The 23,937-nt window shown below is 48.9% G+C and overlaps 1 protein-coding gene across 1 annotated transcript; it reads right to left on the reverse strand.

The window, feature by feature from the left end:
• Positions 1-19,105: 19,105 nt before the first annotated feature.
• On the reverse strand, positions 19,106-22,791 carry Pycr2 (pyrroline-5-carboxylate reductase 2). The gene is made up of 7 exons (XM_038349340.2): positions 22,570-22,791; positions 22,261-22,331; positions 21,144-21,323; positions 20,803-21,024; positions 20,516-20,608; positions 20,261-20,424; positions 19,106-19,733 (listed from the first exon to the last, which is right to left on the reverse strand). The coding sequence occupies exons 1-7, from the start codon at positions 22,634-22,636 to the stop codon at positions 19,568-19,570; spliced, it is 963 nt and encodes a 320-aa protein (XP_038205268.1). The 5' UTR covers positions 22,637-22,791; the 3' UTR covers positions 19,106-19,567.
• Between the last annotated feature and the right edge of the window lie 1,146 nt (positions 22,792-23,937).

Consider the following 23,937-nt stretch of genomic DNA (forward strand, 5'->3'; position numbering starts at 1 on the left):
GGGGAAGAAGGAGGAGAGAGGTCACACCCCTGGGACCTCCTGGGAGCTCAGCATGAAACAAGCCCCTGAGCCCTGAGGAGGGGCTGTCTAGAAAAGACACAAAGGCCTGTCTGGACTGAGAACATCTGGTCACCACTGTCTGTTAGTTGTATGTCTTAACACTGACTTAAGGGTGCCTGGCCAGTTAAGACATTCAGGGTAGGGGCAGGAACAGTTCAGTGGTAGATTACCTGCCCTGCACACATGAAGCCCCAAATCCAACCCCAGCACGGCTCGGGAGGCAGGTCCTGGAGATGTGGTGGAGAGCTCACTCTCTGCTGGGTGCCTGTTCCCAGTGTCTGGAATGTGCGCTTATAGTCTTGTTCATTGCTGCTTCCAAACCCTGGAAAGAACCAAACGCTAATCAACACCTGGGCTCTCCAACCGACTTGCTTCGCAGTACACCTGGCCAGGTGTTCAAAAGACTTCTGGGACTGATAGGAGCCAGCATGTCCTACTTTGGGTAGACCTTCCTTAGCTACAAAGCCTGGGACTGGCCAGTAAGAAGCTCCATCCTTTCTTTTCCTTGCTGTATAGAAATTAGAGTTTAAAGTCCACCCTCTCCCAATTTTTGAGCCAAGAGAATAATGACTCAGAGAAGGGGCAACATAAAGATCAATGCCCATGGCTGAACGGTGGTGGCACACACCGTTAATCCCAGCATTCTGGAGGCAGATGCAGGCCACCCTAGTCTACAGAGCAAGTTCCAGGACAGCCAAAGCTACTCAGAGAAATCCTGTCCTGAAAGACAAAAAAAAAAAAAAAAAGTGTCCACATACTCAGCGCTTTCAATATCTCTAGTTATTTTCTGCCAAGTTCTGCTCAGGCACCTAAAGAGAGCCAGAAGGACTCAATGCAATGTGCATGGCTGGAGGCGGGAGTGGGGGGAGTGGGGAGGGGTTGGTGGTGGTGGCTATATTCCAGAGTCTACTAAGCCCTCCCCAGGACAGAGGCCGAACACCTGAATGTGGATTTGTGAGTTGGTTGAAGAATTGTACTGGGACAGATTACACTAATATATTATTCGTTGTTTACCTGTGATTTGCATTACACCAGTATCTAGAGCTTTTATTTGCAGATTCTGGCGACCTCAGTCAAGGGCTAAAGAGAAAAGCCATAGTGGATTGCAAGACTTGCCGGTGTGTCCCCCTGGCTCTCCAGCAGGGTCTTCCTTTGTCATGCAGAAGAGCAGCTGTCTTCCCCACCACTCCTGACTGGGTCTGACCCAGGTCAGGCTTGAGATTGGAAAGCAGACCCCAAACCAGGTCTTTGGCCCATTCCGGGAGAGGGGACCCCTGGAATGAAGCCTGGTGCTCTCAACACACGGTGCCTTTCCTAACTCTAGGCCAGTGGCCCAGTCACGCTGGGAATGAGGGCTAAGGTAAGAGAGAAGCTTGCTGTCCTCCCCAGGGTCCCCCTACCACTCTCTGGCTCCTGTGATTTGACTCCAAACAGAAGCTGGGTGCCAGGTGAGGGCTGGAGCAGCACACTGCCATGGGAACAGGACGTCATCTTGGGACTTCCAGAGTAGAGACCATCTGGAGTAAGAGCAGACCCAAGGACCTCTGAAGTCAGCGAAGTGAAGTCCAGGGCAGTCTTTCCAGGAGAGCTCCGGGTGTCTGGGGTCCCCTCACTGGGCAGGCGCAGACATTTGTGTGTGATTGCCCACGAGTCACAGGCAGCCTGGCCGCACATCACGTAGTTCCCTAACCCCTGCCTAGGGCTGTATGGCCCTGCACTATTAACTTATTTGAAGGGATGAGCTTTCTAAATATAAGTTGACATTTTTTTATTCTTTTGAAAATAATTACAACTCAGCAACCTTCAAATCTATGAAAGTGAATATAGGAACAAACTGGTTCTTCTTCCTGTGGACCACCATAGCCAGTTTTGTATTTTTTCCCAAGCTGTGTTTTTAATTTATATATAGATATTTTTAAATTTTTTGTTGTTTTTATTTATTTATTTGGGGGTGGAGCCACAGGTTATGGTATGTATGTAAATGTCAAAGAGGACTGTTAAGAGCTGGCGCTCCTCTCTCACCATGTGGGGCCTGGCTGTCAAGCTTGGTGTCGGGCACCATTATTCATTAAGGCATCTCACCGATCCATATTTTAATTTTTAAAAGCTTTTGGCTGGGCAGTGGTGGCACACGCCTTTAATCCCAGCACTCGAGACAGAGGCAGTAGGATCCGAGGCCACCCTGGTCTACAGAGCGAGTGCCAGGATAGGCTCCAAAGCTACACAGAGAAGCCCTGTCTCGAAAAACTGAAAAAAAGGAAGGAAGGGTGGGAGGGAGGGAGGGAGGGAGGGAGAGAGGGAAAAGGAAAGAAAGAAAAACCTTAATGTATATACTGCACATTGAACACCTTCTTCCTTGCGCCCTCTCTACCCTCTCCTTTCTCTCCCTTCTCTCTTCCCATTGGTCCTCCTTATAACCCCAGGCAGTTCAACTTTCACGATAGATGTATACACACAATCTAGGAGCCAAAATGATAGCTAAGGTGCAGCATCTGTGTTTCTGAGACCACTTAACTCCCGTATATGCTTACCTCCAGTTGCGCCCATTTTCCTGAAAACGTCATGACTCCATTACCTGGAGAAAACAGTTGAACCTGCACACCCCACTTCCCTTTTCCGGTCCTCCGTTTTGAGACATCAAGGTTGGTTCCCTGACTCACTGTTGTGAACAGAGCTGAATAATCACTGGTGTGCCAGGATCTCTGTCATGCGCCAACCTCAAGTTCTTGGAGCAAATACCCAGGAAGGCTTTAACTGAGTCACGTGGAAATTTTCAAAATTTGTTTAAAGACACCTATGTACTGAGTTTCACGGTTATTGGACAGGTTTGCCTTCCCACCAGCCAAGGTTAAGCTTCATTTTCGTCCACATCATCAACATTTGCCATTTGTTCCCCTGCTTTTCCTCCCTCCCTTCCACCTACCTCCTCAAACCCCTCCCACACCCTTCCTACTGCTTTCAGGTTAATAGCCTCTTTTTTATTTGATATTTGTTACACATACGCGTGCACGCACGCACGCACACTAATATAAGTAAATACAGCCTGCTGGCCCTGTTGTTTTGTGTGTGTGTGTGTGTGTGTGTGTGTGTGTGTGTGTGTGCTTTCAGAGCTGACCCCTCTGCAGTGGACAAGCATAAGGGGCCCATCGTGGGACAGGCTAGTTCTTCCTCTCCTGCAGAGATGAGTTACACATAGTTCTTTGTCTAGGGGTGGGGTCGTATGAAATGTCCACCCTTCCATGTCGACATGTCTCCAGTTCTCTATTTTAAGCACTCCAGAGCACAGTCTCTTCCACCCAGAATCCCCTTCCCAGGCGTCAGCGAGCCTTAGGTGGATGGGTCCTGAGCTCCAGTTGTTTACCCTGACAGGATCCTCAGCCTCTAGGCAATCAGACCTTATCATGGCTGTGAGCAGGGTGGCAATTAAGACACAGTCATGACTTATTTGGTTATTTGTTTGTTCCAGTGCTGGGAATGGAGTTCAGGGTCTCCTGCATGCTAGACATGTCTACTTTCTGACACTAGCGAGCATGGTCAGACAGGAAGTACTACCATACCAACACACTACAATGTGCATTTCCTTTTTCTAATTTTTACTTTATTTTAGTTATGTGTATGTCCATGTGTAACCTGTCAAATCAACCTCTGGGTCCTTTATAGTCCTTGTAACAATGCTTAGGTGACTCACATTTCTAAATTCATCATCTCCTTTTGTTAGGTGCAAATGTAATATAGATCAACAAAATTCTGTCTCTTTGTGTCTCTGTCTGTCTCTGTGTCTGGCCTTGCTCTGGTTCTGCCACTGGGACACACTCTCTCTGTCTCTCTCTGTGTGTCTCTGTCTCTCTCTCTGTCTCTCTCTCTGTCTCTCTCTCTCTCTCTCTCTCTCTCTCTCTCTCTCTCTCTCTCTCTCTCTCTCTCTCTCTCCTCATGTTTTACAGGCTGGGTTCAAACTCATTGTGTAGCCAAGGATGACTTTGAATTTCTCATCTTCCTGCCTCTGCCCTCCAAACACGCATGATTTATTTAGTGCTGGGGATTGAACCCGGGGCCTAAGGCATGCTAGGTAAGTACTCTACTGACTAAGCTCCTTCCCAGACCTTTGCTAATGATATGAAGTTTTAAATCATGATCATGGGAAGTGAGGATGCACACATAAGTGCAGGTGCCCTTGGAGGCCTGGGGCTGGAGTTACAGGTGGCTGTGTTTAACCCAATGTGGGTGCTGAGAACCAAACTCAGGTCCTCTGCAAGAGCAGAAGGTGCTCTTAACCACTGGGCCATCTCTCCACACCTGCTAATAATAATATGATTCCTCTTTTCCAGAATTTATTTCTCTGGTTCCCTCCTTCCTCCCTTTCTTCCTTAACTTTATTCTTTTAATCTTATTTATTTATTTACTTACTTATTTTGTAGTACTGGCTACTATATGTTGGGCAAGAACTCTGCAAGTGTCAGGCCGTGGTGGTGCTCAGAAGCAGAGGCAGGTGGATCTCTGTGACTTTGAGGCCAGCCTGGTCTACAGAACGAGTTCCAGGACAGGCTCAAAGCTACAAACCCTGTCTCAAAAACCAAAAAAAGAAAAAAGAAAAGAAAAAAGAAAAGAAAAGAAAAAAGAAAAAGAAAAGAAAAAAGAAAAAAAAGGACTCTGCAGCTCAGCTCTGCAGGTGAGGTCCTTTCTTTCTACTGTCTGACTCATTAGCTATTATCTCCAGATTAATGCTAAGTAATGACAGTAATTATCACTATCTTGCTCGTGATTTTAATAGGATTCCTTTACTATTTCCCCCACTAAGTATAAACTTCATAATTGTGATAAATGCATTCTTATGTTAAGAAAATATCCATAGTAATTTTTAAAGTGGCCTGTGTGTGTGTGGGCGCGCGCATGTGCGCGCGCATTCGCACAGTTGTGCATGCAGTGTTTTGTTATTTATTAGTCTGACTGAACCCAGGACCATGGGTATGCTAAGGATGTGTTCTATCACTGAGATACAGTCCCAGCTTAGTAAAAATTTGTTTAAAACAATCAAGAATGGATATTGAATTATACCAATTTACCAACTATTTGGACCTATGGGAACTCTCATAGTAAAATCAGAAGCACTGCAGAGAACACCTTAGCAGTTCATTCTGTAGCTGAAGAAACTACATTATTCTCAGATCCAGCAGTTGCCCTCAGTCTGCCATAAACACATTCGTAGCGGTAACTGTCAGACTGGTGGTGTGCATGAGTCTAAACAGGTTGGCTGTGTGACTCAGAGGGTTTTCCCCGCATGCAAGAGAGCCTAGGTTTCATTCAAACACCAAAAACCCAACAAAGTGGATAAACTGAAGTAACCTACCAGAAACGTCTTGTAACAGTGTAAAGGAAAAATAAAACGCAGTAAAATCTTCGCATGGGAGGGATATCCTGTGACAGGGAAGACAGACCAAAGCTGTGCAGTGCTGGCCACTGTGAGCACAGAACAGGGAACAGGACCCAGACCCAAACAGGATCCAGGCAGAATTAGGCTGCACTCTTCAGAGACGCACGCACTCCTCTGCAGGGCGCAGGGAGTCAGCTGCCAGTAACCATCATTTTGCTCCTTTTTCTGATATTTAATCCTTTGAGGGTTTTTTCCCTATATTTACTCATTTTGGGGATTTGCAGTGATTGAGCACAGCTTTAGGCAATAAATTCAGGCTTTAGAGCACCTAAGATGGAAATTATAAAGTCACCATTCATAATCAAGATCCACCAGGGTCCCAAGAAGGCTGCATCCTATCCCTGCCCTGCCCCACACCCTCTGCCCTCCCAGTCCGGAGTCTCATCCTTATTATCGCCTATACTTCCTGCCTAAGGATCCCCCAGCCCTGCCCAGGGCTGTTGGTAACCGAGCACAGGGCTTCCTTTGGGACAGGGGTTGGGGATGCAGAGTTTGAGACTGGGTTTCTCTGTGTTCTGGTCTGGCTGTCCTAGAACTTGCTTTGCAGTCCAGGCTGGCTTCCAGTTCATTTGCCTCCCAAGTGCTGGGATTAAAGGTGCGCGCCACCACCGCCCAGCAACACCCAGCTTCTTAAACTGTAATTTGCAACCCCATATGGGGATTAATTTAAAGCCAAGTGCACAAGGAATCTCAGGTATCTGCCTTGCATTGTATGCCTCCACAACAGGCGCTGTTCTGAACAAAGAGCATGTGAACTGCGCATGCTATCGCATCACGCGGTTCCAACACCCACCGGAAATATCTCAGGTCTGGTTCAAGACTGTAGTCTGTTATGAACCACAAGCGAGTGTAATAGGAGTGGAATTCATGTCCTCAGGAACAGCAAAATGCATTCTTAACCACTGAGCCACTTCTCTGGGCAGAAATTCTCAACAGTTGCTTAAACGGCCTGGAAATACTCTTGCCATTTTATACTATGCATCTGTGTGACATTGCATTCTCAGGGCTGACGATTATGAAATCAAAACGCCCATCGACTCTATAGAGACTGAAGATGCTCTCTGTCCTGCAGGATGAAATACACAGCCGCAGTTTGTTCTCGAGGACACAATGGTTTTATTTTTGCTCTTCTTCCTTCTTCCCATTACAAAGTCAAGGAGCAGCCTATCCCCAGACAAGGTGCTGGAGTCTGGAACTGGAGAGTCCCTCTCACTCCCCAAGCCTGCTTTCAAAAAGCATAAAAACATATGACAAGCTGGGTGGTGGTGGCACACGCCTTTAATCCCAGCACTCGGGAGGCAGAGGCAGGTGAATCTCTGAGTTCAAGACCAGCCTGGTCTAGTTCCAGGACTGCTAGGGCTCTTACACAGAAAAACCCTGTCTCAAAAAACAAAGAAAAAAATGACAGTTCACTATCTAATACACGTTACATGCGTATACCAATGAATTGTACCAAAATAAATATCTTTATGGTTACTATCAGCGAATGTTTGAGTTGTACACCTATTTTATATCCCTGTATACCTGGGGTCACATAAAAATGCCTTAGGCCCAAGGGATCACAAGTGAAAAAGTTTAAGAGGGGTACTCCTGGCTTCTCAAACCCCTGGATTTATGCCTACCCGTGTTGGGGGGCTTCCCACAGTGCCCAGACCCATGAGTGTGCTAAGACCTCTAGTGCCAGGGTCCGTGTCCCAAGTCATACAGAGGTATGGGTGAAGACCACATCAGACTAAGTGAGAACAGTCATGGAGAAAGAGCATGTGGGTGCAGTGAGCAGCCACCACATGACTTCCAGGGCTCCATGCCTTCCCTCAGGGCCACACAGGCTGAGGAGCAGTAGGAGGTAGGTGTCTGTGCCACAGAAGGCCATCCAGGCTGGGGTGCCCGCAGCTCCTTCATAGCTTGGGTTTTTCCAGTTCACTGTGTGGTCACACCATGGCTCTTGTCGTTTCATTTTCCCCCTTTAATTGGTTGATGTTTTGTTTTTTATTTTTGTTCACTTGGTTTTGGGGTTTAGGTTTATTGTTATGTTTGAGACAGGATCTAACTCTGTATGTAGTTCACATAGGCCTGGAACTCACTGTGTAGTCCAGGCTGCCCTCCAACATAAACTGATTTTCCGTCTCAGTTTCTCAAGTGCTGAGAGTGTAGGAACACACTACCATGCCTGACTTTTTCTGTTTTAAAGGTACACTTTAAGAAGTTGTCTTCTGGGCTGGAGAGATGGCTCAGAGGTTAAGAGCATTGACTGCTCTTCCAGAGGTCCTGAGTTCAATTCCCAGCAACCACATGGTGGCTCACAACCATCTGTAATGAGATCTGGTGCCCTCTCTGGCGTGCAAGCATACAGGGGAGGAATATTGTATACATAATAAATAAATAAATCTTTAAAAAAAAAAAAAAAAAAAGAAGTTGTCTTCTTCTTCTTCTTCTTCTTCTTCTTCTTCTTCTTCTTCTTCTCCTCCTCCTCCTCCTCCTCCTCCTCCTCCTCCTCCTCCTCCTCCTCCTCCTCCTTCTCCTCCTCCTCCTCCTTTCTCCTCCTCCTCCTCTTTCTCCTCCTCCTCCTCCTCCTCTTCCTCCTCCTCCTCCTTTTTCTCTTCCTCCTTCTTCTTCTTCTTTTCCTTCTTTACTTTCCTTCTTCTTCTCAGGCCAGCCTGTGCTTGTTGTGTAGCTAAAGCAGACTTGAGCGCAGTGCAATCCTCTCAGTCTTCTAAGTGTTGGCATCATAAGCACACTCCGCTGTGCCTGGCCCTTCTCTTGGCTTCTCACTATGATAGTCTTTACTGGGGAAGCTCTGTTAAACATATGCAAAAGTAAGCTAAAGATATTATTTTAAATCTTTAAAAAATGTACATGAGTCAGGTGTTGGTGATACATGCCTTTAATCCCAGCACTTGGGAGGCAGAAGCAGCAGTTCTCTGCGCATTTGAAGCCAGCCTGGTCTACAGAGAGAGCTCCAGGACAGCCAGGGTTACACAGAAACTGTCTCAAAAAAACCAAAATTAAAAAAAAAATCTTGATGAAAAGAAGACATTACCCACCCTCACAACCCCTACCATATCACGTAGGCAAAAAGATGAAACCTCGGGGCTGGGAATAGACTGGAACAAAATGAAATATACACAACTCAATACCATCATCACCCTCAGGCAACAAGGATGCTGAGAAACGACCAAAATGAGGCTTGAGCTGTGACTCAGTTGATAGGGTGCTTCAGGCAAACCCTGGGTTCAATCCCCTGGATGGCATAAAACTGGGTATGGTAATCTCAGCCCTCTGGATCCACTACTAAGCAAGTTCAAAGCCAGCCTGAACTACATGGAAACCCTACACAGGTCATTGAGAAGTCATTTTATTTTACATATTTACCAAACATACAGGGGTGCTAAAGACAGGAATCGGCCACACACGCTGGCCTCATTGTCATTTGTTGGCTCTCTGTGGGGCATTAGTCACACCTCAGATGCACCTGCAGGCAAACCACTTCCCATTAAAGAAAACCCTCAAGGAGGGAGGGGTGGAGGCATGCGCATACGGGAGTGTGCACCCTGCTGCAGTGCATCTCTGTTCATGGCTGCATCACAGTCACGTCTGTGCAGGAATCAAAATGACCCACCGAAGGACCCACCCTTCCCTCCTTCAGCACTGCAAGTTACGGACTCCATTTTCTCCATTTTTCACCTGCCTCTGCCTCCCGAGTGCTGGGATTAAAGGCATGCACCACCACAGCGCGTGGGGGCAGAGGAGAGGGGAGTCGTTTCTTCTCAGAAGTCCAAACTCCACCTGTTTTCACAGAGGACTTGGGGAGAGGGTAAGGAAAGTGCAGAGGATGAGATGTAGCTCTGTGTTGGAGAAAGCTTGCCTAGAATGCCCAAGGTGCTGGTTCCATCCCCCGTACCCCCTCTTTCTGTCTGTTATACCACTCTCTTTCTGCCTCCCTAACCTATCCCACCCAATTAAAAGGTATTAAGGCAGGAAGAAGATTGCTTAAGGTAGCTTCTTTCTCTGCAGAAAAACCTGGAAGTCCTGGTATTCACAGACTTCTCTTCCTGCCTCTCTTTCTCTTCAATCACATAAGCAAATATTTCTTGATGACTGTGAACCTTTTAAGGCGACTGCCGCCACAGGAATCCAGATACGTGGGTTGGTGAGGGGACCTCTGCTCTGTCCCATCTCCTTTGCTCTCTCCTCACCCTCAGGACAGTTCACTGAAGGCCAGTACTAACTAGGCGACCACAGATGTGTTCATCAGCAGCCTGTGCCTCAGTTTCCTTATCTGTGAGACAGGGCCCTTGATGACATCTCTGAACTTCCTTCCAGTCATTTCTGCAGACTCCTACCTCTGCTTTGCCTCACCTAACAAGAGGAGAGAGGTCCCAAGGCTCTTCCCAAGTCACAGGCATCTAGGATGAACACCGGGACTCAGAAAGGATGAACACGTGTCAGAAAGAGGAAGGGGCCGCATGGCTTGAAACATGCTTGAAACATGCCTCTTCCTGTCTAGTCACCTCCCTCCTTGGCCCAGTGGGACCCTAATAAGCCAAGCTGTGCTGGGAGAGCAGTGAACCCACCCAGGGTGGGTGTGGAGACCCCACAAGGCTCTGGGCTAGGGTCAGGAATTCCGTAGCGCAGGGTTAGGACTGGGATTTTACAAGGTGCCTGGGCTGGCCTGGGCGCATTTGTTCAACAAGAGTAGTGTCTGCCCCTGCCCAGAAGGGAAAGTCGGTTGCTGGACTCTTGCCTAGAGGGAATACACTCTGGACCCTTGCTTGGCCTCAGAGCCCCCTTGGGATCGGAGCCTTGTCGAGCTGACCCCCAGTCCTGGAGGCGCCCCAGTGAACCCTGACCCCATATTGTGCCCTGATGCTTATTTGGTAGCCTGACCTATTACGGGGTCAAATTTCTCAACCCTGCCCCACCCACCACAAACCCAAGCCCACGGCTGGGCTCTCAATCAGCACTAGTCAATATCTTCTTGTACCCCATTCTTCTGCCCCCTCCTTCAGGGTGGCAAACTCAACTTCAGAATAACCTCTAGTCCAGTCTGACCCCAAGACTTCCGTGCACATACAACCCCCCCGGCCCCGCCCATCCACAAGGCCAGCAGGCCGGGCTCCTCCTACACGACAAAGGGTAGTCTCCTTCCCACAGGACACCTAATCAGTCCATTGTGAAATCCCCACCCACCCCTAATCCACATCCACTTCCTTTTGGCTGATTGGTCAATTACTGGATTTTCCCAAAGACTACCCGGAATCCACATTCAAGAAAGAGATCTGTTTGCAGAGGGATATTTGTTCTGTCTGCTGGCCTCACCTTCTTTAATGATGTGTCTCACCACCTCCCCACCCCTGGCCATACAACCGAAGTTTGAACCGCCTGCGGCTGCCAACAGCTGGAGGTCACAGAAGAGCCAGGTCTGCGGTTCTCTTCTCTGGGCTTGGGCTTGGCCTCTCCTCTGGGCCCAGAACTCTATGCTCAGGTGTTCTCTGCCCCTACCCTCTTGTTTCCAACTTCTATACTCAGTTAGGCCTCCAGACCTAGAGTCGTTTTAGCGTTCTTCCTCCCTCCCTCATATCCCCCACAAGTCCCTTTGGTCTTTGGTCTCACTTTTCTCCATCTGAGACCTTCCATCACTTATTGGACAAATGCCCACCTACTTCCATTCCCAACTCCAATACAGTAACGATTTTTGAAACACTTCAATTATAAGATGAGCTGCATTAATCAAAACCCTCCAAAAATAAACTCAAAGGGAATTGTGGAAAACAGGGTGTTGTGACTCATGCTTGTAAACCCATCACTGGGAGGGTAGAGGCAGGAGGACCAGGAGTTCAAGGCCATCCTTAGCTCCAGATTGAATTGAAGGCCAGCCTGAGCTGGCTATAGTGAGACCCTATCTCAAAAATTCAAAGCAAAAGCTGGATGTGGTGGTAAGCGTCTTTAGTTCCAGCAGAGGCAGGCAGATCTCTGAGTTCAAGACCAGACTTTTTCAAGTGAGTTTTTCAGATCAGACAGAAAAACCCTGTCTCAAAAACAAACAAACAAGATTTCAAAGCAAAGATGAATAAGTATACTAGCATACACCCTTTAATCCCAGTACTCAGGAGACAAAGGCAGACACATTCCTGTGAGTAAAGACTTTGAAGCCAGCCAAGGCTATATAGTAAGAGTTTACCTTTAAAAAAGAAAGAAAGAAAGGAAGGAAGGAAGGGAGGGAGGGAGGGAGGGAGGAAGAAAGGAAGGGGAAGGAAGGAAGAAAAAGAAAAAGAAAAAGGAAACGAAAAGGAAAGGAAAGGAAAGAAAAGAAAAGAAAAGAAAAGAAAAGAAAACCTAAGCATATACATGTAGGCCTCTTATGTGCCTGGCAACTGTGGAGGTCAGAAGAGGAAGTTGGAATCCCTGGAACTGTGAAGTTAAGGACAGTTGTAGGTAGGTGCTGGGAACTGCACCCAGGTCCTCTGCAAAAACAGTAAGTGCTCTCAACCGCTGAGCCATCTGTCTAGACCCATAAAATAAGTCTTTTTAAAACAATAAAATAAGGGCTGGAGAGATGGCTCAGAGGTTAAGAGCATTGCCTGCTCTTCCAAAGGTCCTGAGTTCAATTCCTAGCAACCACATGGTGGCTCACAACCATCTGTAATGGGGTCTGGTGCCCTCTTCTGGCCTATAGGCATACACACAGACAGAATACTGTATACATAATAAATAAATAAATATTTTAAAAAAAAACAATAAAATAAGGGTCAGAGAGATGACTCAGAAGTTAAGAGCACTGGCTAGCTGTTCTTCCAGAGATCCTGAGTTCAATTCCCAGAAACCACATGGTGGCTCACAACCATCTCTAATGAGAACTGGTGCCCTCCTCTGGTGTGCATGCATAGGTGCAGGCAGAACACTGTATACAAAATAAATAAATAAATAAATAAATAAATAAATAAATAAATAAAATAGTAACCAGGAGTAGTGGCACCTTCCTTTAATCCCAGCACTTGAGAGGCAGAGGTGGGCAGACCTGTCTCTATATAATGAGTTCTAGGCCAGTCAGGGCTACATAGTGAGACCCTGTCTCAAAACAAGGAGAGAGAAAAAAAAGAAAATATAAGTTCTGTAGAAGATAACACAGAAGAAAATCTAGACAATCTGGAGTCTGGGGGTGACTTCAGATACAACACCCAAATCAGGAGCAGCTGCAGTATGGCAGAACAGAGGTAGAATAGCTGTTATGGAGAAAGTCAGGAAGATGCTCCTAGATTAAGTTCATCCTCCTGGCCAGGGTCAGAGCTATGAGCCTCTGGGTCCAGGGTACAGGCCAGGAAAGGAGGGGTACCACCCACAGAAGCAGGGGTAAGGATATGCAGGAGGGACACAGAAATGAGAAAACAAGCCTGAGGAGCTACTGGGGGTGTACAGAGGACTACACCCAGAGACCTGGGGAAGCCAGCTGGGGGAGGGGCTTTGGCTACATCAGTAGCAGAGCAGGAGACCCAGCAGAGCTGATATCCAGACAGAAGAAGCTTCTGGAAAAAATAACTAGTAGCTAGACCCTTGAGGGAAGAACAAAGCTTGAAGGGACAAAGAACCAAGAGAAGAGGGGACAGACACCCCACTTTAGACAGCTGCAGGCTGATTAGAATCAGGACCAGGGAGGCTGGGAGGATAGCTTTATCTTTACAGTAGATGAAAGCCCAGACATAAAAGTCAGAGAAGCCGTGAGAGGCGGTGCCTTGGTGAGAGGCTGCTTAGGCCTGGGGGCAGTTAGTGCTGGTGCAGGCCTTGGTCCACAGTCTTGTGTCACAGCTGGGGAAGATGAGGCCTACAAAAGTCATCCCACTGTAGATAGCTGAGCTGGGCAAGAGGCAAGCATGGAGGTCCTATGATCTACCTTTGTCTCCCAAACCCATGCTTTTCCAGGGCAGCCCTGGCTCCATGCCTATGAAGCTCTCCTTCAGAAGACCAGAGAGCTAATTATATTTTTGGTTGTGAGCCTAGCCTTTAACGGCTGAGCCATCCCTACAGGCTGTATTTTTTTAAGATTTATTTATTAAGCATACAATGTACTGCTGGCAAGGAAGGCACCAGGTCTCATTACATTACAGATGTTTGTGAGCCACCATGTGGTTGCTGGGAATTGAAATCGGGACCTCTGGAAGAACAGCTAGTGCCCTTACCCTCTGAGCCATCTCTCCAGCACCCAGAGAGCTAATTAAAACCTCACTTCCAGCAGCAGATGTTTGTGGTCCCAGTTCTGGGGAGGCGGAGGCAGGAGGCTCAGAAGGTCAAGGTCTGACTAGTCAGAGGGCTTAGTGGGTAAAGGTCCTTTTCTCCACACCTGATGATCTGCCTCCTGTCCCCAGACCCACACACTGGATTCCTGAAAAGTGTCCTCTGACTTCCACGTGCACGTCATAGCTCATGCAACCCCTACCCATGTTTCTCAGCCTGGGAGGCTCCTCTCCCCTTGTCATTTAATTAACAACAAAATAACATGTCATTTATAACAGGGGACTTGATCCGGGGCCTACCATGGAACAAGCCTCTCTGCTTTGTACACCGGTCTTCACTTCCTATCCAGGAAGCCCTGCAAGTGAATAGGACTACAGTCACGGGGCAATGTGGTTTTTGCACAAGGGATGGCTATGAGGACAGCCTGTTTGTGGAGGCCTGGGCTGTCTTGCGAGTTGCCCATAAGGGAGTCTAAGGAGCTGGACACAGCACAGAGTGTCAGGATGGTATGTGTGACCCTGGGCAGCCAAGGAGCCTCCCTAGACTGTAAAGGGTTTTGCTTTGCATCATGTGTGCCTCCCTCCAGTATACCTGGCTCTGTAGTTAACAGCCATTCCAATGGGGATCCATTCTGTTACCACTTCCCGTCTACACCACTGGCACTATCCACGGAAAGACCTCACACATTTGAATCTCTCACCAGTGGCAGTGGAATAAACAGAAGTATCCTCAGGGTGGGTGTACATGCATGAGTGTGAACCTGTGAGTGTGTACACCAACTACTGTGTGTTTATGAGACTATGACCTGTATGCATTTGAGTTTGTATGTATGCACATGAGAATGTGATTCTGTATTTTTGCATGTGTGTAAGGGTGATTCTGAGTGTGTATATATATATATTCATGAATATATATATGAATATATATATTCATGAACATATATATATTAATGAGTGTTGTGCATGTGAGAGTGGTAGTGTGTGCACAAGTTAGTGCATGTGCGTGAGTTAGTGTGTTTATATATGAGTCTGAGCATGTAATCCTGTAGGTATATGGGTGCATATTACTATGAATGTATGTGTGTGTGATTCTGCATATGTGTATGTTATAATGCCTGTATGCATGTGATTCTGCATGTCTACATGTGATTCTGCATGTGTGCATGTAATCCTGTGTGTGTACATGTGATTCTGCATTGTACATGTGATTCTGCATGTGGGCATGTGTGCAAGCAATCTGCATGTGTGCATGTGATTGATTCTGCGCATGTGCATGTGTGAAGTATATTGTGTAACTGAGTGATGTGTGTGAATTTGTGTGATATATGGGCGGTATGTGTGCATGTATGAGTGTGAGCCTGAGTGTGTCCGAGGCCCTCCCTAGCTACCCCTGACTAAGGCAGCAGGGAAGGGGGGAGGTAAGCTCTTGGTTGCGCCATGTTTACACAGTGGGCTCGTGATCCCCAGAGAATGTGGTTTTTGCTAATTTTAATGTTCACTTCTTAGATCCTGTTGCCTTGTAGCCTGGGGCTCTCAGCACCCAGACCTGTATCATCTCAGTTTCCAGGCACCTTGACAACCAGACATAAGCAGCGAAAGGCAGATTCTTCAGAGCAAGGTGGAGAAATAAAATACTGAGACAAAATGAGCAGAGTTGGTGGTGAGTCCCAAATTTGACAGGCGGACGCTTTGGGTCACTTATTGGTGCTCACAACTTCGTTTGTCCCATATGCAACCTGGCTCCAGCAGGACCGCTGCACTGAAGGGAGGACTCACCAGGAGGAGGACGACTGCCTTCAGCCTGCATTTCCAACTGGCGGGCCCCACAAAGAAGTGATTGGTACAGCAGCGCCCTCTGCAGCTCAGGAGGAGCCTTCACACCCACTGACAGTCTGAGCCACAACGGTGGCTGCTGCGCCAACCTCATTCCTTTTCCCTAAATTCCAGAACGTAAGCTCACTTTCCCCAGGCCCTGGCTTCAACTACCCTCAGAGACTCCGTGCCGTTCCCATCCTAAAAGCTCCCCTTTGAGTTCCCAGTACTCTCTCTTCCCAGCCTCCAAGCCTTGAGTCTTCATGAGGCCCAAATCTGGCTCTGTCTGGGCTGACTCTGATCCACCTGAAATCAATGTGCCGAAGCCATACCTCAATACCACAGGACACATCTATTTGGAGATAAGGCATTTAAGGAGGCAGCTACACTTAGCGAGGCATTGAGGGTGGTCCCTCACCCAAGATGGCTGGCGTCACTTTAAAAATTAGTCAGGAGAGACACACAGAGGAGGAACCCGAGAGAAAAAGGAAATCAGCAAGCTCAGGAGCTCCAACCCCACTGACACCTGAATGTCAGGCTTCCAGACTGCAGGCGGGTGAGCGAATGTGTGCAGGCTGCCCACCTGAGGTACAGTGTGGAGGAGTAAAGCTTTAAACGTCACCTGGCACAAGTATCAACTGGACATCAATTCTACTAGTGCTGGCTTGCAACCCTGCCTCCTGGCTGGGGCCCTTTCTGAGACTCCATCTCCACTTGACCCAAGTAGAATTCATTCCTAAAAGCAAAGATCAAAATATCCACTTGGCAGGCAAAGGGCTCGGCCCTGGGTGACAGGTGTCCGCCACCCAGGGTGGTCGCTGTTGCAGTTAATATTTTTCTCAAACGTCTCTGTGTTCCACAGGTTAGTTTATGGCATTGCAGAGGGGCTGGGGTGTGACTCAGAAGTAGATATACTTAGTGTTCTTCCATGGGTGTTTGTGTGCGTACACACACACACACACACACACAGGGTGGGAAGGCAGAGGAAGAAAGGGAAAAGGAGAAGGAAGGAAAGAAAAGAAGAAAGGAAAGGAAACCAACTAAATGAGCTAGGATGAAGCTAGGTTTGACACACTGTCATGCCTACTCCCTCTCACCTTGTCCCCATCTCAGGGCTCAACCATCCCCCATTAAGCACCTGCTAAGTGTGGGGCATTGTGCTCTGGCTGAGCACACAGTAGGGACCCTGTGGACTTGTGGGCTTTGCATCACACGGATTAACTCTTAAACAATCAATCACAATGAGCACTGCTGGGGGAAGCCAAGGATCCTTAGATTTTGTTAATTGCACTTGACCAGGCCCTGGCCTTTATCATCCAGATGGCTGTAAGGCAACAGAGTTTTCTCCACCATCCCCCCCCACCCCCATTTAAAATTTTCTTTATTTATTTTTATTTTATTGTGTTTTTTTTTTTGAGACAGGGTGACCTTGAACTCACAGTGATCCATCTGTCTCTGCCCCCCCCCCCCCGTGATGGGATTAAAGGTGTGCACCACCATGCCCAGCTCTAGTAACTAACATACGAAGCAATGGGTTTCATTGTGGCATTTTCATGAATGTACAGCATTGTATTTTGTTTTTCTTTCTTTGATGTGTGCTCATGCTTGTGTGGGCACAGGTGCATGTGTGTGGCTGTGCATATGTCACATGCTTGTGTGGGTACACATGCATGTGTGTGCCTGTGCGTCTAGAGACCAGATGTCAAAGTCAGGGCTCTTCTCTTCTTCAGCTGTTTACCACTTCGACTTTTTCCTTTTTAAAGTTCTATTTATTTGTGTGTGTGTGTGTGATGTATGTTCATACATACATGTGTGGGTACACTTGAGGAGGTCAGAGGACAACCTTGGCTGTCAGTCCTCGCCTCCACCTTGCCAGAGGCAGGTTCTCTTTGGCCTGTTGAATAAACCAACCACGCTAGTTGGCGCACAGACTGCTGGGATTCTCCTGTCTTGGTCTCCCATCTCACCACAGAGAGGGAGATGAACACGGTGTCTGGGGATTCAAACACACATGTGTACAGCAACCGCTTTACCCACTGACTCTCTCTCCAGCTCCCATCTTGTTTTTTGAGACAGGGTCTCTGGATTCACTGGCGCTCGCTGACTCAATGAGACATGCTGGCCAGTAAGCCCAGGGACGCCCTCCCTACCTCCCAGAAGTGAGATGGAGCCACACACTGCCATGCCCAGTTTTTGACATGGGCGCTAGGTATGGAGCTCAGCCTTCCCCTAGCGCCATCTCCTGAGTCACTCAGTTTTCTTTTTTTGACAAAGATTAGTGGTGCTTCCTCCCTGTTTAATCTCCCTGTGAATATACCCACCTTCCAGGTGCAGCCTCCACACCTGGCACACACACACTTTTTCAGGTGCAGCCTCAACACCTGGCACACACACACTCTTCCAGGTGCAGCCTCCACACCTGGCACACACACACTCTTCCAGGTGCAGCCCCCACACCTGGCACACACATTCACACTCTTCATCCCTCACTCCCCCTACTTTACCCACACTTAAAGGGTCACATTCTGAGATCATGCCTTAGCCACCTTGCCCTGTGCCATCTTTTCTCTAGCTGAAAAAGTCCCTTATCTTTGCAGACCTGTGTCTGACCACAACCCCCTGCCTCTCTGGCCTCACACCTGTCCCTCGCCCCGGGCTTGTTACACAAATGTCCACCACGCTCACTGAGAACTGAACCGGCACTGGTCTTTCTGTATCTCCGTTTAGTTTTCCCTCACAGATCGGGATCTGCATTTATAGGACCCAGCCACGACAAACTCAAGAGAGGCCCAAGTCTCGGTAGTTTACCTAAATTCTAAGAAAGACCACAAACTGAGACCACCCAGAAACAGACCATCCAAAGGAAATTCCGAACGTTCCAACCATTGTAGACAGGATCACCTGCCAGCACACACCAACGCTTTTCACCAGGACGCCCCTAGACAAATGTCAGCCAATCAGGGAGTCCTGAACCTTAAAAATCCCTCACCTCTACCTTTGCTACTATAAAAACCCAACCCTAACTGAGCTGGAGGCTCTCTGATCATTCCAATACTTTGTGTAAGAATAAAGACTCTGTGCTTTTACACACAGGACTTGGTCTCCTGGTTGGTTTTGGGAGGACTCCGTGATCTGGGCATGACACATTAGAGGAAACCGTCAGACCTGGGTGTGTTTGTAGTGCCAGGTTGGGTGCACAAGTACTTAGGAGGGCCCGCTTGTTCGTCCCAGCCACCCAGCTAGCTTAGCCCTGAAATAACCACATAGAAACTGCATTAATTAAATCACTGCTTGGCCCATTAGCTCTAGTTTCTTATTGGCTAACTTTCACATCTTAATTTAACCCATTTCTATTAATCTGTGTATTGCCACGTGGCAGTGGTTTACCGGTTAAAATTCCCAGCATCTGTCTCTGACAGATCCATGGCGTCTCTCTGACTCTGCCTTCTTCCTCCCAGCATTCCGTTTAATTTTCCCCACCTACCTAAGTTCTGCCCTATCAACAGGCCAAGGCAGCTTCTTTATTCATTAACCAATGAAAGCAGCACATAGACCAAAGGACCTCCCACACCAAAACTCTATCTCAAAAATAAATAAAATCTTTATTAAAGCTGTAAGAACCAGGAATGAACTTCACCTTCTAATGGGACAGCTGTGAAGCCAGAGCTAAGCAAAAGCATCATGGGGTTCCGCACATTTCCAACTGCAACACTAAGCCACTTGCTTCTTCTACATATGCTTAATTCAGAGGTTGGCCTTCCTTCTCTTCTTCTCACCTCTTGAGGTCAAAGGAAACACCGTTGGGATCTAACTAACTCTTTCCACAGACATCTGCTGACAGTGATGTTAACGCAGGGCCTCCCACCTCTCTCAGAGAGGCGCAGGACGACCTGGCTTCTGGATTAGCTGCCTCTTCAGAGCACCTGCTGCTATGGGACGAGAGAACTCGGTGCCATCAAGTGAACAGATCCAAGCAGCTTTCACCCCCAGACCTGCACCTCCCTGCACTGCTGGGGACAGGGACACCCCAGGGTACCCCTCAGTCCTTCTTGCTTCCCTGGGCGGGGCTTCTCGTGAGGAGCTTCCCTGAGCCGGGCAGGGCCAGGGTGGACACCGTGGGTGACTCCAGCTTCACTCTGTCCAGGAGGGTCTTCTTAAGAGCAGCAGGGGAGACCTTTTCTTGATCAGCCATGGACTGCAGCTCTCTGTAAACAAAGCCCCACAGGGAAGGTGATAAACCTTGGAGTTATAGCTTTGAAGCTTCTAGACCCTCACCCTGATACCACCTGAACTCAGAATCATAAACCAAAGAGGAGCCAAGCTTCTCAAGAGTCCTCTTTAACTAAGCAAGGAATGTCACATTTATCTCGTGTGATCCAAGTTAAACAGCATCCAGTGGTATCGGGAACCACACAGGAAAGGGAGTTTGGGAATTACAGAGTCTGAGCTAAAAGTTACACCGGGCAGGAGTTGAACTCCACCTCCATCATTTATCTGTTTGCCATTAAACTTCCCCACCTACGAATCAAAACTGTGGTAAGAACCGAGTGAAGGAGGCTACCAAACCCTTAGCTCAAAAAAGTCAAGCAAGCTGTGGTCACCAAGAGAGCACAGACTAGTGAGAGCTACGATCTAAGACATCACTCACAAGATCTAAGAAAAGCAGAACCAGCCCATCGTAGGGCAGGCTAGGAATGGAAGAATTCAGGAAGGGAGAGCGGGTCACACCCACCTTGTTCGGATACAGGAGGCCTCAACTGCATTGATGAGCAGAGAGCGGAAGCCCCCACTCTCTAGGAAGTGTAGGGCATGGATCGTGGCCCCCCCAGGGGAGCAGACGTTGTCCTTAAGCTGGCCTGGATGGTCCTCTGAGTCTAGCAGCATCTTAGCTGCTCCCTGCAGCACAAAGAGCCATCAGCACTAACCTCAGCCCGAAGCTCAGTAACCCCCAAAACACAGCCCTCAGGCCAAACACAAAGACACCAACCAGCAAGGCCTGAGCTCCCAGCCGGACTGCCAGACGCCGAGGCACGCCCATCTTCACGCCACCATCTGCTAGGGCATCCAGAGCCATAAATGCCTGTGGAAACACTCTCTGAACTCAGGAAACAAGCACCATGGACCCACGCCCCAGAGGCTGTTTTCTCTGGTGACTAGAACCAGTCCTCAGAGTCAGTCCCTCCCAAGAGCCAGCCATGCTCAGGGGATAAGCCCCGCTGTCCCTCCTGTTGCCTAGGATTCACACAAGCCAATGGGCAAGCGAGGATCACTCACATAGGCAGGCCCACTGCCACTGAGCCCCGTGATGGCGTCGATGAGGTCCTCCTCCACCTCCGTGCAGAAGCCCACGCTGCTCATCAGCTGCTCCAGGAGCTTCCCATCTTCCACCAGAGCATGGGTGCCTGTAGCGTACACCGTGGCCCCCTCTCGGACCACCACGGGGGTGTTGGTCATGCAGCGGATTACTTTGGGGGCCGGCTGGAACGCCATCAGCTTCTAGAACAGGAGAGCAAGCCAACTAAGTACCCAGGGCACAGCTCCCCAGGTGTGACCCATCAGCAGCCACTCACAGGCCACCCCCTCCTTTCACCCAATGGGCATTGGGGCATTAGCACCTTCTCCACAGAACTGATGGTGACACCAGCTGCACAGGAGACCACGATGTGCCTCTCTTGCACGTCGGCCCCAATCTCATCCAGGATGAAGGGGATGATGTGGGGCTTCACAGCCAGGAACAGAACATCACTGTGCCGCACAGTGTCCTTATTGCTTCGGGTCAGATTCACGCCCATCTTCTGCAGGAGAAGAGGACCCAGTCAATAGTACCAGGTAATATGGCTGAGCCCATGCCTCCCAGGGAACAGCTAACCCCTGCTCTGACCGCTGCAACCAAAACTCTTTATTCTGTCCCTTCAGGGCTCCATGATTACCCCCAAATGATAATTTTCCAGTCCTGCCACTGGGCAAGAAGGCACAGATGTTACGCAGGACAAGCTTCTCCATGGTGGCCAGAAAAGTGGATGCTCCCTCAACCCCAGCAATCTTCCGACACCCCTTTGCCAGGTGAGAGCTCCCATGGTGGAAAGAGCACAGGCAGAGGTCTCAGCACACGGAATCTGGGAGCAGAGTTACACAAAGTCCACTCCCAACATAACAGCTAGAATACCTTAGTTTACCAGAGTACCAAGCCTTTGCAGGGCTCTCCTGTAGGACCCCAAAGTGAGTGTCAGGGCCGTACAGAGTTAGGGACATAAGACGGTACTAGGTCCTGCACCACGGCGGCCAGATTTTATAAGACTCAGGATATTAAGCCTTATTGAAAGAAACTAACTCACCAGGCCCTTTTCCAACACCGTCCTTTTCAACAGTAAAAGGCTATAGAATGAGGAAACAGCTCCGAGTGTCTGAGGACTTCAGTGTCCCACAACTAATCAATGAAGAAAAACTAAATCTCTGGCTCACTCGGTGACTTATGCCTGTGATTCTCAACACTTGGGAAGCTGAAGCAGACGTTTCCAGACTTAGACTATGTAATGAGTTCCAAGCTAAGTAGACTAGCAAACAGAAATTCTGGATCCGACCCTAACTTTGTCTGGGGGTTCCCACCACACAACGCTGCCCCAAAGAAGGCGGGAGGCTTGTAATGATGACCTCCCTAGGGGAAGGTCTGAGCCAGCCAGACGCAGGGTCACCTCGAATCACGCTTTTCCCACTCCTCTCCATCCATCCTACCCTGAGCGCAGACACCGTGGGCAGGTCCATTTCTGGGGAGCTGGCTATTATCTTGTGAGCCGACAGGACGCCTGCGAAAACAAGGTTTTTCAACAGGGGATCGTGGCCCAACCATGTAGTTCATCAAAGGAAGCCCAGAGCAGCTCTAGGAGCGCCGGCCTCCGACGCTATGGCATCCCTGCAGATGGATGCAAACCTCCCATTCATTCCCATTGGCCCATGCGCTCATTCACTCACCCACTCACCATTCCTCACTCACTCGTTCACTCTGGTGAGACGGAAGGCTAACCACGCTGACCACGCGCTCACCTGCGGCCGTGAAGCCCCGCGCCAGCGCACAGGTCAGCTGGCCCGCACCGATGAAACCCACACTCATGGCCGCAGGATCTCTGCAATCGCCGACCCGGAGAGACGCGAGAATTCCGGTCTCAGATTCTACGCGTATAAAAATCCGGATCGGAAGAGCTCGGAGCACCTTGCAAGCTGGTATGCACTGGGCTCACTGCTAGGCAGGCCCCGGCAAGATCAGAGCATCCGCTGCCAAATACACAGGCCTCGGTTAGGCCACGTGTCCCAGGCAACCAATCCGAGGCTGGCAACTCGGGGCCGACCAATCAATCGGTGGCGCTGTCCGTCGTACGCCCGCCTCCTGCTCTCTCTGAGGGTGGAACCTGTGGCTCCGCTTCCCCGGGGAGCTGGGATTTGCAGGTTTGGGCGGCTTGCTTCTGACTCTGATCCAGGACTGGGGTCTCCAAAGCGCCTTCAAGAGATGAACCCCACGTGGAGACCAGAAGATGGCAGGACTCGAGCAGTACGCCTCCAGTGTCAGGGGAAGCCGGTTCGGCTTGCTCCTTCGGAAGTAGAAATAGGTAGAAAAGGCCAATTATTGGATGACGAATTGTCGATTTATTTAGTGGCTCACTTAAAGCACTGCTTGTTTGGTCTATTTGCCAAGCATGACTTCACTTGCTACCTGGAACAGAATGACCTGGGGAGATATCTAGACAACTTGCTGATCGCCATTTTGGCTTCTGTAAAACCGTACTTGCTTGTCCACACCACACTGTGGTTTAGAGGATAAAATGAGAATGTAAACTGGAACCAGCATTGAGGCCTTTCAGGAGCTATCCTGGCTTCGGTCCACCAGTGACATGTCTCTTCCACTGTAGTGCTTATTCCAGAGAGCTTCCCATTACAAGTCCCAGACCCACGGGAGGGCGCCCGCGTAGCCGCAGGCGCTTTTTGTTTTGTTTTGTTTGCCCAGGTTGGTCCTAAACTCCAAACTCAGTGGACCAGTCTTCTAAGAAGTGCCAGTCTTCTCAGGAGCAGAAACTACCTGCCTACCAACTGCCTTCTTGCCGTCTAACGTGAAGCTGAGGGGTACCTACCATCCCACCCAGCCATCTGAGACACACCCTCCAGGACGGCCCCAGCCTGACCATGCCAAGCTGCCATGGCATCAAGTCCTATCTGGCATCTATTTCATGGGTGTTCTGCCTTTCCCTTCCTGGACTCCCAGCCTCTAAATTCACCTCCTCCATGGGTGCACCCCCTCTTCTTGTCAAGCCAGTTCAGTCTCTTTCCACCTGTCCTTTCTGTATTCTCCCCATCCAGCAGTCGGAACACAGAAGCTTCATTTTTTTTTTTTTTAATCAGGGCCTCAGGGCTTTCCTCCTG

Source organism: Arvicola amphibius, chromosome 12 (assembly GCF_903992535.2).
Source record: "Arvicola amphibius chromosome 12, mArvAmp1.2, whole genome shotgun sequence".
NCBI lineage: Eukaryota > Metazoa > Chordata > Mammalia > Rodentia > Cricetidae > Arvicola > Arvicola amphibius.